The 14,303-nt window shown below is 36.7% G+C and overlaps 1 protein-coding gene across 1 annotated transcript; it reads left to right on the top strand.

Annotated features, from left to right (window-relative positions):
* Window positions 1–1,702: 1,702 nt before the first annotated feature.
* Window positions 1,703–2,783, top strand: LOC113522573 (acyl-CoA Delta(11) desaturase-like). Its single transcript, XM_026908306.2, has one exon. The coding sequence runs from the start codon at window positions 1,738–1,740 to the stop codon at window positions 2,725–2,727; it is 990 nt and encodes a 329-aa protein (XP_026764107.1). The 5' UTR covers window positions 1,703–1,737; the 3' UTR covers window positions 2,728–2,783.
* The last annotated feature ends 11,520 nt before the right edge of the window (window positions 2,784–14,303 follow it).

Raw genomic sequence — 14,303 nt, forward strand, 5'->3', positions numbered from 1 at the left:
AACGACTTTTGTACAAAGTCTCCTTCTGGTGTCTCATGCGAGATGGAATAATTTGGCTGCCCTTGTTATATCCATCCACTCTTGGATGATGCAGAGCCAACAATTTTTCCGATCGATGACCGATCCTTCTCTTGCCCACGACTGTGCCTATTATAATCACATGTAGAAGGTGATATCTCTCGTGTCTAAGTACATGGCCAAGATACAATGTTTACTGCTTTTTAGGGTTCCGTACCAAAAAGGTACAAAGGAACTCTTGTGGTGCGACTTTGTCTGTCCGTCCGTTCGTCCGTAACAGCATTTATATCTTAGCGACTACTAATGCTACTAATTTTAAATTCGAAATAGTTTTACATATTGTTGACTCGCACATATTTCAAAAGAAATAATTGAAAAATTTTTAATTTTCTCTACTAGGATTTTTTTACTTCAAAATTAACCAACTAGTCCAAGTTCGACTATTAGGTTAATTTTAAATTTGGTATTTATCATATGAAAGGGCTTCATTTGCATATTTTAAAACAAATATATGATATGGATATGGCAGTGAATTTACAGAATACGGAGAAATAATACCTGAGTCCACAGGAATGGCAATTTATGGGGGGGTATCATAGCTGAAACAATATACTCTGTTATGTCCATGGTACTGCTCATGTCTGTAGGCGCCGGTTACCACTTTCCATCAGGTGGGCCGTCAGCTTGTTTGGCATTCTAAGTTGTTTAAAAAAAACGTAAAATAAAGAGATATAGTTTAATTTTTAAATCAAAATAACTGTTTTTTTTTACAATTGAAATTATTTCTTTGTGGGACTCAATCCTTTACTATTCCGGCCTATCTTTACTAGTATACCGCGTACGCGAGTAGTACCGCGACTCGCATCCATATAGAATTATGAGCTAATAGTAACAATGCAGAAGACGTGTACGTAAGCCTCAATCTGCTGCTATCAAAAGTCTCTAAGCACCTTCGTAATACACGGGTTGCTTTGATGTGGCTTACCAGACGACGGTTTTATGGCTTTAGCTTCTATTGAAACTTGTGAAAAATAAATTTTGTCCATAAGGAATAAAATTCCCAACTATTAGCCACGGGCAATCTTGTATAATTCGTATGCATTACGCAGTATGATTATTTATTTATTTCAACCGACTTCTTTCTGTACTATAATGAACCTTATATTATACTAAATCATCATCATCATCATCATCATCATCATCCTCATCTCATATCAGTCTTCAACTGTTCACTGTTTAACTTAAATTTCCCCGTTGCCAGTAGTTGCCACGCTTGGCAGGCGGATTGACAACCGCAGTTAGGCTTTGGATATGTTTTAAGAGGGACGCTCCTGCCTATCCCTCGTCCTCCCTTAATCCCTTCTCACGACAGTCACGGAAAAGGAAGGGGTAGCTCATTCTATGCCGAGATTACACGGCAATTCTTTATACGCGCAATAGCGCAATAACACAAAGAGTCAAATCAATCTCTCCAAATAGAATATCGTATAGAACCGTCGATGATTAAGTCCGGCTCACGCATAATGTAAACAATATACACACAACTGTTTAATATTTAATTAAAATATGGTAATACCAAACTACTTACGCGTCGATTACCACATCAGTTATTTGGTTGTAGTCCACGTGCTATCAATGACCCTGTTGGCCTTTGACCTCACAACGGATATGTAGTAAGACAATATTACTCAAAACAGATTCAGTCTTCTATTGTCAACGATGGCTTCAACACAGAACTCGGAAAAGGCGAAGACGAATCCGTTGGTGAAACACAATGTAATTAAATTCGCGTATATGCATTTAGCTGCTCTATACGGTTTCTATTTATGCTTCACTAGCGCAAAATGGGCAACAATAATATGGGCACTGCTTCTGCTCGAAGCAGCGAAGATAGGCATCACGGCAGGAGCTCATCGACTCTGGTGCCACAGAGCATATAAAGCCAAAATGCCATTACAGGTGATTCTTCTCATCTTCAACAGTCTCGCATTCATGAATACAGCCACGTACTGGGTGAGGGATCACCGTCTCCACCACAAATATACAGACACCGACGCGGACCCTCACAATTCGAACCGTGGCTTTTTCTTTTCGCAAATCGGATGGCTGTTCGTGCGGAAACACCCTGAAGTAATAGAAAAAGGAAAAACCATCTATATGGACGACATTTACAATGATCCTTTATTGAGATTCCAGAGGAAACACGCAGTGCTAGTGATAGGAACCTGCGCTTACCTTGTTCCTACAATCGTTCCCATGTACTTCTGGAATGAAAGCTTCAGCAACTCTTGGCATATCGCGACAATGTTACGTCACGTGCTGACCATCAACTTAATATTCTTAGTGAACAGTATCGGCCATCGATGGGGCAGTCGTCCATTCGACAAAAGCATCAAACCAGTTGAGAATCTCTCGATTTCTCTGCTCACAACGGGTGAATGTTTCCACAATTACCACCACGTATTCCCATACGATTACAAAGCATCCGAACTTGGCGATACAAAATTCAATGCGGCGACGCTTTTTATCAACTTTTTTGCGAAGATCGGATGGGCATATGATTTGAAAATTATTCCTGACAATGTAATAATAGCTAGAATTAAAAGGACTGGAGCAGATAAAACATTATGGGGATGGGGTGACAAGGATCAAACACAAGAAGAAATAGACGGTATTGAATTACTTTACTCTAAGAGGAATGTAGCATAGAAAATAAGTTTCTATTTTTTTAAAAGATTTGTCGAATAAATAGTCATTTTGCATGATTTTTATTTAATTAAACAATTTAAAAAAAATTATGTAGTATCTGATGAATAAATGAATGCATAAAGATTTCATATATAAATAATGTAAGTTATTACTGAGAAAATTTTTCAGAAACTTTTTTTTTTATACATCTTAGAATGGCAAACAAGCTGACGGCCCACCTGATGGAAAGTGGTAACCGTCGCCTATAGACATAAGCAGTACCATGGACATAACAGAGTATACTGTTTCGCCCATGATACCCCCCATGCGTTGCCATTCCTGAGGACTCAGGTGTTATTCCTCTGTACCAAGTAAATGGTAATATATTTTTTATTTATTCATTTAATAAATACAAGAAACTTACAACAGCGAGTACATTGGACCCCGCACTAGGTGAACCTGTATCACGGGAGTCCATATGAGATTACCAAGACATGGTGATTTACAAATATATATTACCCCCCATGCGTTGCCATTCCTGAGGACTCAGGTGTTATTCCTCTGCACCCAGTAAATTTACGCCATATCCCACCCTACAAAACAAACACAAAACACATAGAAATGTACAATGATAATTAAAAAATTCGAGTGAAATATGGTAGCATAAAATTTAGTTTATGATGGTTCATAAAAGAGAAATAATTAAAAAACTATTAAATTAAAATATAAAATTTTAATCGTAAATGACGCCTCAGTATAGATCACATTGTCAGCTTTACAACTTGCACTTGTGTCCATCGCTAACTTATGCCATGTTTCTCCCATACTTTTTTAATGGATGGTAATGGTATGGCATCCCTGTATGCACTATCCGAAAACATTTGCAGGTCACTAGTGAGGTATGAGAGGTAAGAATGAAAACAATACAGTTAATCTAGTGTGAATACTTTAAGAATTAACCACGATGATTCTCAGGAGGTCGACTTCCACGCGACGCCACGCGGAGAGTTGACCTGACAGGGTATATGTGTTTTAATGGATTACAATGGAATATGGAATGGTAACCCCGCCTGCGCTAACAGTATACGCTGGCGGGGCACCAGTGAGGGATGATAGGTGAGGATGAAAAGGCTGAGCATGAGTATGGAAAAATATAGATGAATACAGTTGAATTCAGCACGATGGTTACTAGAGAGGACCACGTAGAGGTCGACCTGACAGAGTATATTGCTAGCAATGGGACTGCTAGTCCGCATTAATGACAATCCCTTTGCTCCCCAACAGGCTATGTTAGTAGCAATGGGGCCGCGAATCGCCATAACTACGAGGAATAAATTAATCCCTTGCCCCAATACCGTCAGTACGTGTAACTGGGGGAAAAAGGATTATTAGTATTGGAGACTGAGAATTCTATTGCTAGCAATATACCCAACTAGGTCGACCTCCTCGCGGTTCTCCCTGGAAACTATCATGGTTAATTCATCATGATGGGCTAACTGGCCTGTTTTCATTCTCATCTATCACCTTCACTGGTGCTTTGCTAGCGTATCCCTTTAGCGCAGGCGGGGTTACCACACCATTTTCACCCATAAAAAAAAGTACGTGTAACTACGCACCTAAGATCACCAGATAATATTTTTATCATCGTATGTTGGAGTTTATGTAACCCCCAAGAATTAAGTAAACAAAAAAGTACTAACATAATTTTATATATCCGCTTTGTTTATTTTTAAGTAATTATAATTAATTGTGGTTAAACACAATGAGTTCATTGACTGATAACGGCTTGTTTACAAATTACTGATAAACATAATTATAGTGTATTTTACCCGACTGTCGAAAAAGGATGTAAACGCCGCGTGCTCCCGGCATAGAATAGGCCACCCCTTCCTTTCCCGTGAGTGTAGTAATAGGTGACTAAGGAGGACAAGGGATGGACAGCAACGTCCCTCTTAAAACATACCTGAAAGCCTAACTGCAGTTACCAACCCGCCTGTCAGGCGTGGCAACTACTGGCAAAACTCCCCCTTATGGAGAAGGCTTATGTTCAGCAGTGGACAGCTAACGGCTGAAATAATAATAAAAAAAAACGAAAGAAGGAGGGTTATGTTTTTCAAAAATAGGAAAAATTGTGTAAAACGTGTTACTCCCCCGATACCGGTCAAAAACTACTGATTTTTTTATGCAACTTAGAATGGCAAACAAGCTGACGGCCCACCTGATGGAAAGTGGTAACCGTCGCCTATAGACATGAGCAGTATCATGGACATAACAGAGTACACTGTTTCGCTCATGGGGTACCCCCCATGCGTCGCCATTCCTGAGGACTCAGGTGTTATTACTCTGTACCCTGTAAATTCACTACCATACCCCACCCTTTAACCGAAGCACAGCCATGCAAACACAACTGCTTCACGGTAGAAACACGAATGGGGCAGAGGTACCCAAGCAATCGACTTTTGTACAAAGTCTCCCTCTAGTGAATAGCATAGCATATGTTTATTTGTTTTTTTATGCAACTTTGAATGGCAAATAAGCTGACAGCCCACCTAATGGAAATCGGTAACCGTCGCTAATAGACATAACAAAGTATGCTGTTTCGCCCATGGTACTCCCCATGCGTTGCTATTCCTGAGGAGTGAGATGTTATGCCTCTGTATCAGCATCTGACCATATAATTTGATGGTCGAGATAAGATCAGGTTCTTAAAACATCAAAGCTTAACTGCGTGGCACCTGATATGTATCAGGGCTCCGCAATAGGTCAGTTAACTGTAAAAATATTTATTAGGAAATTGTTTAGTAAACTCGAGGAGAGGTACCGTCGTCGTCAGGCGACGAATTCAATAGATAGATAGAGATAATCACTACGCTCCTCGTTGTCTTTAGTATTATAAAAAACCTATTTTTCTTTTCCTAAATTTTGGGACCTTACTAAATATTTTTGAGGGGGGAAGGGATAGTTGGTAATAGAGGCTAAGGGCCCCATTGCTAGCAATATACCCAATCAGACCTTCCCGTGGTCCTGCCTGGAAACCAACGTGCTGAATTCTAAACTTATTCATCGCGATGGGCTAACTGACCTATCTTTTCATTGTCACCTATCATCCCTCACTGGTGTCCCGCCAGCATATACCGTTAGCGCAGACGGAGTTACCATACCATTATCATACAGTAAAAAATTAAATATTTTTTACCAGGTTTCGTGGAATTATTTATATTGTGAAAAGTGTGTGTAAAGTGATCCGTGACTGTAAAATGTTTAAGAAAGCCTGTACTAAGTCTACCATAACATTTGGAAATCTTTAAAGGTAACAATAGTGAATATATCTGTCTATATATAACTATGGTAGATACACAAAACGAACAAAGATCCCCACGCCCATTTATTATTAGGAAAGGTGTAGACTTTATTTCACCTTAGAGGCCGATAAATGTATTTACTTTTAAGTTACCGAAGGAAATGTAATATATGTAGCGATTTAATTTTCTACGCAGCGTAAAAAGTATAATGTGTTTTTTTATTGAGCAAACTTCGGCCGTAAAATAGCAAATTAATGAATTGATTCTAAACTGCCGGCTTTGGGGCCTAAAATCGCCACTTTGGTGCGTCGAAATAGGATCTAATTGCGAATCATACTTGCAACTGAATTCGCAAAGATTATTAGGTTTGAAAAGTAGGATATTGTAGTGAAACTATAGAATACAAATTTAAACTCAAAGCTTCTCCAAGATATCTTCATCAGATATTTTATATACTGATTCACGCGAGTAAAGCCAAATTAATAATAGCTACTTGTAATTATTTTCCTTAATGTTTTCTACTTTTTTAATTATACAATATTATCATACCTAATTGTACAACAATTAGTCCATTACCCTAAGGTTGTCTTGAAAAGATTGCTCTCAGCAATAAGACCGCCTTACTCTACCTATACAACTGTATCGTTACATTTATCAATTGTCTTGTTTATTCCCTATATTGTATAATGCAGATAAAATATACTCACTTATTTATTCATTCAAAGTCGCGCACAACAGCTAGTAATATCTATATTATGAAATTGCACATATGTAAAATTCCAGGCCGCAGTATAGCGCGACCCCCGCTAAAAGGAATGATGACTTGAAATGCATTGCAGGGAGTCAGTAGATGCAGGTGGCTCAGGGCCGTTCTTTATGGCATTCTATGGGGAAGACTTATGTCGAGCAATGGACGGATGATGATGATAAAAATTCCAGTATTATTAAAAGAACCTAATTGCTAATTTATCAAAACAGTATGCCATTTTAAAATTCCTTGTAAAATTAGCTGAGTTGTAAATAAATTGTTATTCCGTATGATTCATAATGAACGACTAGAGTGGCCGTTTTATCTTCCGGTTCAAATTTTTTTTCATTAAACGTTTTATCAGTCTATAAATATCTTAATTGTTTACAAGTTACGCCCGTGATATTATACATAGATGGATATTATGCTTGCGAGAATGAGGTTTCAAGTTCGATTGTTGGTCGAACCATTTTTAAAAAAGTCATATTTGAGTAATCCAAATTTCTGTTCTTGTTATATACATATATACAAGTATCATACCATAACCATCAGCTGTTAACTGTCCAGACTGCTGATAGCAGATTTTTCCCATTGGTTTTAAAACAACACCCCCCTTGGTTTTACCAATAGTAACCACTCTTGGCAGGCGAGTTGGCAAACGCAGTTAAGCTTTGGTGATGTTTTAAGAAGGACTCTGCTGGTCTTCCCTCGACCATTAAATTCCCTTAGTCGTCTCTTACGACAACCACGGGAAAAGAAGGGGTGGCCACTCCTATGCCGGAATCACATGACTTATATTGCTTGCAGATTATTAAGGGTCGTGACTAGGTCACTGTAGGTAGGTCCTGAATAAGTGAGGAAAAACAGCAAAAGGAATGGAGGACTTTGAAGAGTCTTAGACATTCTGAAAAGTTCTTAAATGACAATGTTGAGGGATGGGATAAACTCATCTACAGCGGTGGCAGACAACAGGCAAGACTCATTATGGGTGCCCTAACTGGACATATGCCAATAAGGCATATACTTCACAAGATGGTTCTATCTTCGGACACACTGTGCAGACTGTGCGGAGAGAAATCGGAATCCATTGAACACTTGATGTGCAACTGCGATTCGTTGACAAGCATGCGTATGAGTCTACTGGGAACAGCTTATTCAGAGCGAGGGGACTACAGATATCTTAAACCGCGTTATATCGTTAGGGTAACACATAGGATCTATGAAATGATGGTATAAGGCAGGGGGAAGCACAAAAGATCCGTATGAGTCGACGTGTATCGGCTTAGCTGACCCCATATGCGAAAAATAAGATAAGAAGGTTCGTGACTAACTCGCAGCATCGACCTTTTTCTAATAGTGTTCCTCCATTTATGTCAATCTTTAGCATCATGGTGGGCATGATGGAATCTATTATATAAAGATTTAATTGGTTTATCTTGAAAGTGTCATCATAGTCGTTGGCCATTCACCCTAACAGTCACCATTAATTGCCCCAGCTTTCGATCTACTTTTCAAGCGATGAATCTAAGGAAAATTAAAATCCTGCGAAGCCATACAGAGGATAGTCCTCTCTATGGCTTAGCAGGCTACTAAATTTCCCTGATTGTTATTTTTTTCAATCAAAATTAAATAAATATTGCAAACTCGAAATAACATGTTTGTTTGTGGTTGTTCAAGTAAATATAATTGTGTATACAACTAACTTTCTCTATGTACATATATTCAGATGGTATTGATGGTACCAGAGGGAGATTTTGTACAAAAGTCGATTGCTTGGGTACCTCTGTCCTATTCGTGTTTCAACCATGAAGTAGCTGTGTTTGCATGGCTGTGTTTCGGTTTGAAGGGTAGGATATCGCGTGAATTTACTGGGTACAGAGGAATAACACCTGAGTCCTCAGAAATGGCAACGCATGGGGGGTATCATGGGCGAAACAGTACACTCTGTTATGTCCATGGTACTGCTCATGTCTATAGGCGACGGTTACCATTTTCCACCAGGTGGGCCGTCAGCTTGTTTGCCATTCTAAAAAAAACAATTTGCAACAGAAAATATATGGAAAACAAAATAGAAAATTAGGAGTTATGTAATAAGAAATAGAAAAGACGAGCGATCGATATGAAAAGAATGACTGCGAAAAGTAGGTGAAATACTCGCAACTATGTACAGTTTAATAAACCTACTTGAAAAGAAAAGGAAGTAATGATGTTTACAAGTAGCTGTGAGATGAATCTGTACAATATTTATTTACAAATGCCACAAAAAAAAGTATAATAAAGTATTAATCGGCATAGACATTTACTTATAGTGTAACACTACGCTACTAGGGAAGAACATATGCTTATAAGAAAGAGCATTCGGATTTTCTTTATTCTAAAATACATATCTAACGCTAATCAGTAATGTGGATAGACAATTTAACACAAGCACCTTGTTAATATCAGTGCCTGTGGCCAAAAAGATTGTTGGTAATAATATCTAACAGACATTTTTGTAATAGGTCGACTTCCACGTGGTTTCCCCTGGAAACCATCGTGGTGAATTTTAGATGAACTCATCACGATGGGCCAACTTACCTACTTCACCTTCACCTATTATTCCTCACTAGTGTCTCGTCAACATATGCCGATTGCGCAGTTAGGGTTACCATTGCATTTTCATCCATTGTAAAAAAAATGTCGGTGCCTACAGACAAGTAGTAGCAAATATGTTTTTTTGTAAAATTTATTGTTAAAATATATGTAAGTACATAATCATCATATCGTCATAGTCGTAGAATACTGACGGATCTTACAAAGATTACATATATAGATCCGTCAGTATTCTACGACTATGACGATATCAGGTGTTAACCGTCCACTGTTGAAAAACAATAAATTAACACATTACAATTTATGAACGAATTTTACCAGAGAGAGACTTTGTAGAAAAGTCGGTTGCTTGGATACTTCTGTCCCGTTCGTGTTTCAACCGTGAAGCAGTTGTATTTACATGGCTGTGTTTCGGTTTGAAGGGTGGGATATGGCGTAAATTTACAGGGTACAGAGGAATAACATGTGAGTCTTCAGGAATGGCAACGCATGAGTGGTATCATGGGCGAAACAGTATACTCTATTATGTCCATGGTACTGCTCATGGCTATAGGCGACGGTTACCACTTTCCATGAGGTGGGCCGCCAGCTTATTTGCCATTCTAAGTTTGTATAAAAAAAAAGAGCTACCTTTCCTTGTTCGTAAGTGTCTTTAGAGACGTTAAAACATCTCAAAAAGCCTAACTGAGATTGGCAACCCGCCTGCTAACCATGGCAGCTACTGACAAAGCAACTCTTATGGCGAAGCCTTATGTCCAGCAGTGGACAGTTAACGGCTGAAATAATAATAATAATAAAAATTTCATTATTAATATAACCAGATTCACTCGTATTATTTTGTTTTTTTTTTTATTATTCTTTATTAACCACATTACAATACATGTATGTATATTTTTTTATTCTAGAATGTTCAACTAGTTTCTATAACATTCGGACCTCATAAATAGAGTAGTTATAACATGAACACTAGCCTGTCTTGATCAAAAAAAAAAACTACACATGTGAACTTTCTATCAAATTTCTACGGAACTAATCTGAGAGTACCTATATCCATTCAGATAAAAAATAATTTTCCAAGTCGGTTTATAAATAACAGATTTCTCGATTCTTTATTTGAAGTCGATTAAAAAAAAGGTTACCATGATTTTATTATGATTTTAACTATGTATTAAAATTCAATATGTACAAAAATTGGTAACAATAAAATTTACAAATAAAAATATTTGCCACTACTTATCTATAGGCACCGATATTAACTAAGTTATCATCAGCCATTAACTGTCTGCTGGACATAATAGATAGGACTCCCTTTATGGGACAGGCTTATGTCCAGCAGTGGACATAAGCCTGTCCCATAAAGGGAGCTTCGCTAGTAGTTGCTACACTGATATGATAATGATGATATATATATATATATATATATATATATATATATATATATATATATATATATATATATATATATATATATATATATATATATGTATGAATATATATATATATATACATATGAATATAAACTACATATACATATATGTAGTTACTTTTATAGCATCAAGTGTTTTAGCCAGATAATATTGAGTTTCATCTTTAGCTGCACGGTTTTTACCCTTGAACATTCTAGAGTTTTTCTATTATATTCTCAAAGATTGGCTATAAGGACATCTTTTAATATTTCAATTTAAAATTATATATGCACAATAAAGATTTTACAATACAATACTTTATAGTCATTAGTTACGCCTTTAAGTCGCAATAAAGTAACAAACAAATTTTCATATTTATAATATTAAGTGAAAATTTTATTTTTAGTCGCAAAAGAGATAGTAATATAGCCTTGCAATCCTTAGAGACTAAATTAAACCAGTCTAGACATGTATTATATAAATGAACTCGACTCCGATATAAATCAATCACATGCAAAATTGAGTATTACAATTTTAGTACCTATTTACTGATAGAACACTTGTAATTTGTATAATACAGAAATCCATTTTTCAAAGATTGCATACTTTATTTATTTACTTTTATTCATTTTTATTTATTTGTTTATTTTACACACTAATAATACATAAAAAGTATGACAGTAATATAGTAGAGAGTTGTATGGTACATCCAAAACCCATCACGGGAAGAATGGAGACTGAGAGTGGGCGCGCAGCATATAGGGAGTCACCCTTGGATGGGTCTCTGGCGGTGTTCCGGTAGACTTCAAAGCGTGAACCCGCGGTACCGTCGCTATTATGAGACCCATCTACCTCCCAAGGTATATCGTCAGGTTATTTAGCCGGTAGGAGTCCGGCAGTACCCACACGGTCCCTAAGCTGTGTGGGTCTGCATGATGCATTTTTCCTTACGTAAAAAAAAAGAGAATTGTATGGTTCTACGAAAAATATAAAAGCATTCATTGACATTCCAAGTATCGTAATAAAAAATACAAATTCCTACCATCATTGTCTTGTAGTTAAAAATAGAAATCGCCAGTCTATTTATAAAACAAATTGATATTTTTCCGTTTGCGATTTCATACTTTATATACTAAATTTATTTCACTGCCCCACTTCACTCATCGAGATTTGAATCTCAACTTGTGTCCTAAATTGATTCAGAAATGATCCGCAGACTGTATAAACTCATTTCGTGCCGACAATCAGTCATTTTTAACGCTTTTTTTAATTCAAATATAGAATTATTTAAAAAAAAATGCGTCATTTGAGGTATTGCCAGTATTCACTGTTTACTAGTATTATTTCTTTTTTTTATGCAACTAAGAATAACAAACAAGCTAACGGCCCACCTGATGGAAAATGGTAACCGTCGCCTATAGACATGGATAGTACCATGGGCATAACAGAGTATACCATTTCGCCCATGATACCTCCCATGCGTTGCCATTCCTGAGGACTCAGGTGACATTCATCTATACCCTGTAATTTCAATGCCACATCCCACACTTCAAACCGAAATAGCCATGCAAACTCAACTGCTTCAAGGTAGACACACGAATGGGACAGAGGTGCCCAAGCAAAACGACTTTTATACTAAATCTCTCTCTGGTAAAGGTTCTTAAGAACTGTCATCATCATCATCATCACATCAGTCATTAATTTTTCACTACAAAACATAGGCTTCCCCACTTGGAAGGTTTTGCCACGCTTGGCGGGCGGGTTGGCAGCAAGGTTTAGGTGGTGTTTTTAGAGGAACACTGCTACGCAGCCTTCGACCATTCTCTTAGTCACCTTTTACGCACGGGAAAAGAAGGGATGGCCCATTCTTAGGCCAAGACAACATGGCATAGAACTGTGTATAATTTAATTTAAAAATTTAAAATACAATTAAAATATTACAAAAAAGAAAGTATTTTTGTGGTATTCGCGCACACACTGACGAATCATTTCAATGTGGTTTTATAATACAAATTCACTCACACAAGAATAAAAAGTAGGGCTGTATCTGGCCTGTCGTATTATATTTCGATTTAGCTTCTTCCAGTGTTACGTTAGATATGGATTAAGACGCCGAGAAAGCCTATTCATTACCGACATCTGGTCTCATTTAGCGAAATGTGTCGAACTCAGCTAATGGCGGCTAACGCTGTTATGGCATATAAAACTCGGATATTAACAGCCATAAGCTTTCATAACCCAAGATTGCCGTCTAAGTAGCTTTGGCAGAAGCGAATCCCGTCTGACCCGGTTGCTTTTGCATGACGTTAAATGTTATCATTATAATCTGCTTATATTACTCTAAATGGACGATGTTTTTTGTATATTACTGCGTATACTTTTCTTTTAATTTCGGTAATAAAATAATAATATAAACTTGATTACTTTGTTCAAGTTACTGGTATTTAGTAAGTCGAATTTAGAACAACCTGATTCGAGATTTAAATTACCATACAATACCACATTTTGCTTCTTAAAAAGAGGCTTCGATATTGAAAAGATTTGAATTTAGAATGCAAAAATGCGTAACCATAATTATATTTTAGTTAGCAACAAAAACTTTTTATTTCACGAAAAAAAAAAGATAATATTTATAATAATCATAGAATTAATATAAATCCAAAACGAAACTAAGTACTTATCATTTGCAAAAACAATCAATTAATCAAGCCTTCAGATAATCTGCGAAACCCTAAGCTATTTGGGTAATTCGAGGACAAAACTCAGTCTATTGCCTTGCCGTCGTTTCGCAACGAATAACTAAAAAGAATTACGAAAATCGGACCATAATCATAGTTGGCAACGTATTTGCGTAACATAGCCATAAAAATAATTAAAATTAGAAACTAGTTTCACATTTCTTCTTTGGAAAACTTTCCTCTTCTGTCAATTCTCTGCAATTTGATTAAATAACTGAATGAATAATGAATGATAATTTTATTTGCTAGAATTCAGGTTAATACATTAAAAGTATTTAATGTTAAAAGAAAAGACTCTTTGCAATCAATTGTGTGGCGTACAAATATTTTATTTGGAACTTGTTCTTAAAATTTTGTATTAAAAGACTATTTCAAGTGAATTAAAATATTTCTCAATAAGTCAATTGTAAAGTTTCTCGTTAAATTTTTTGTCGGTCAGACCTCTGTATTCTGTAATATTTAAATTGCCTTACCTATTTCCACCGTTAAGTAAATACATATATACGTACCTGTGATTTTTATCTGAGATAGATAACCAATCACAAATTATGATTAATTTACACAGTATTCTGTAATTACCATATTATTATTTGTTATTTAAGGGAGACTTTGTACAAAAGTCGATTGCTTGGGTACCTCTGTCCCATTCTTGTTTCAATCGTGAAGCAGTTGTTTGCATGGCTGTATTTCGGTTTGAAGGGTGGGATATGGCGTAAATTTACTGGGTACAGAGGAATAACATCTGAGTCCTCAGGAATGGCAACGCATGGGGGGTATCATGGGCGAAACAGTATACTCTGTTATGTTCATG

The sequence above is a fragment of the Galleria mellonella genome, unplaced genomic scaffold (genome assembly GCF_026898425.1).
Source record: "Galleria mellonella isolate WM207_F2 unplaced genomic scaffold, CSIRO_AGI_GalMel_v1 utg38, whole genome shotgun sequence".
NCBI classification, from domain to species: domain Eukaryota; kingdom Metazoa; phylum Arthropoda; class Insecta; order Lepidoptera; family Pyralidae; genus Galleria; species Galleria mellonella.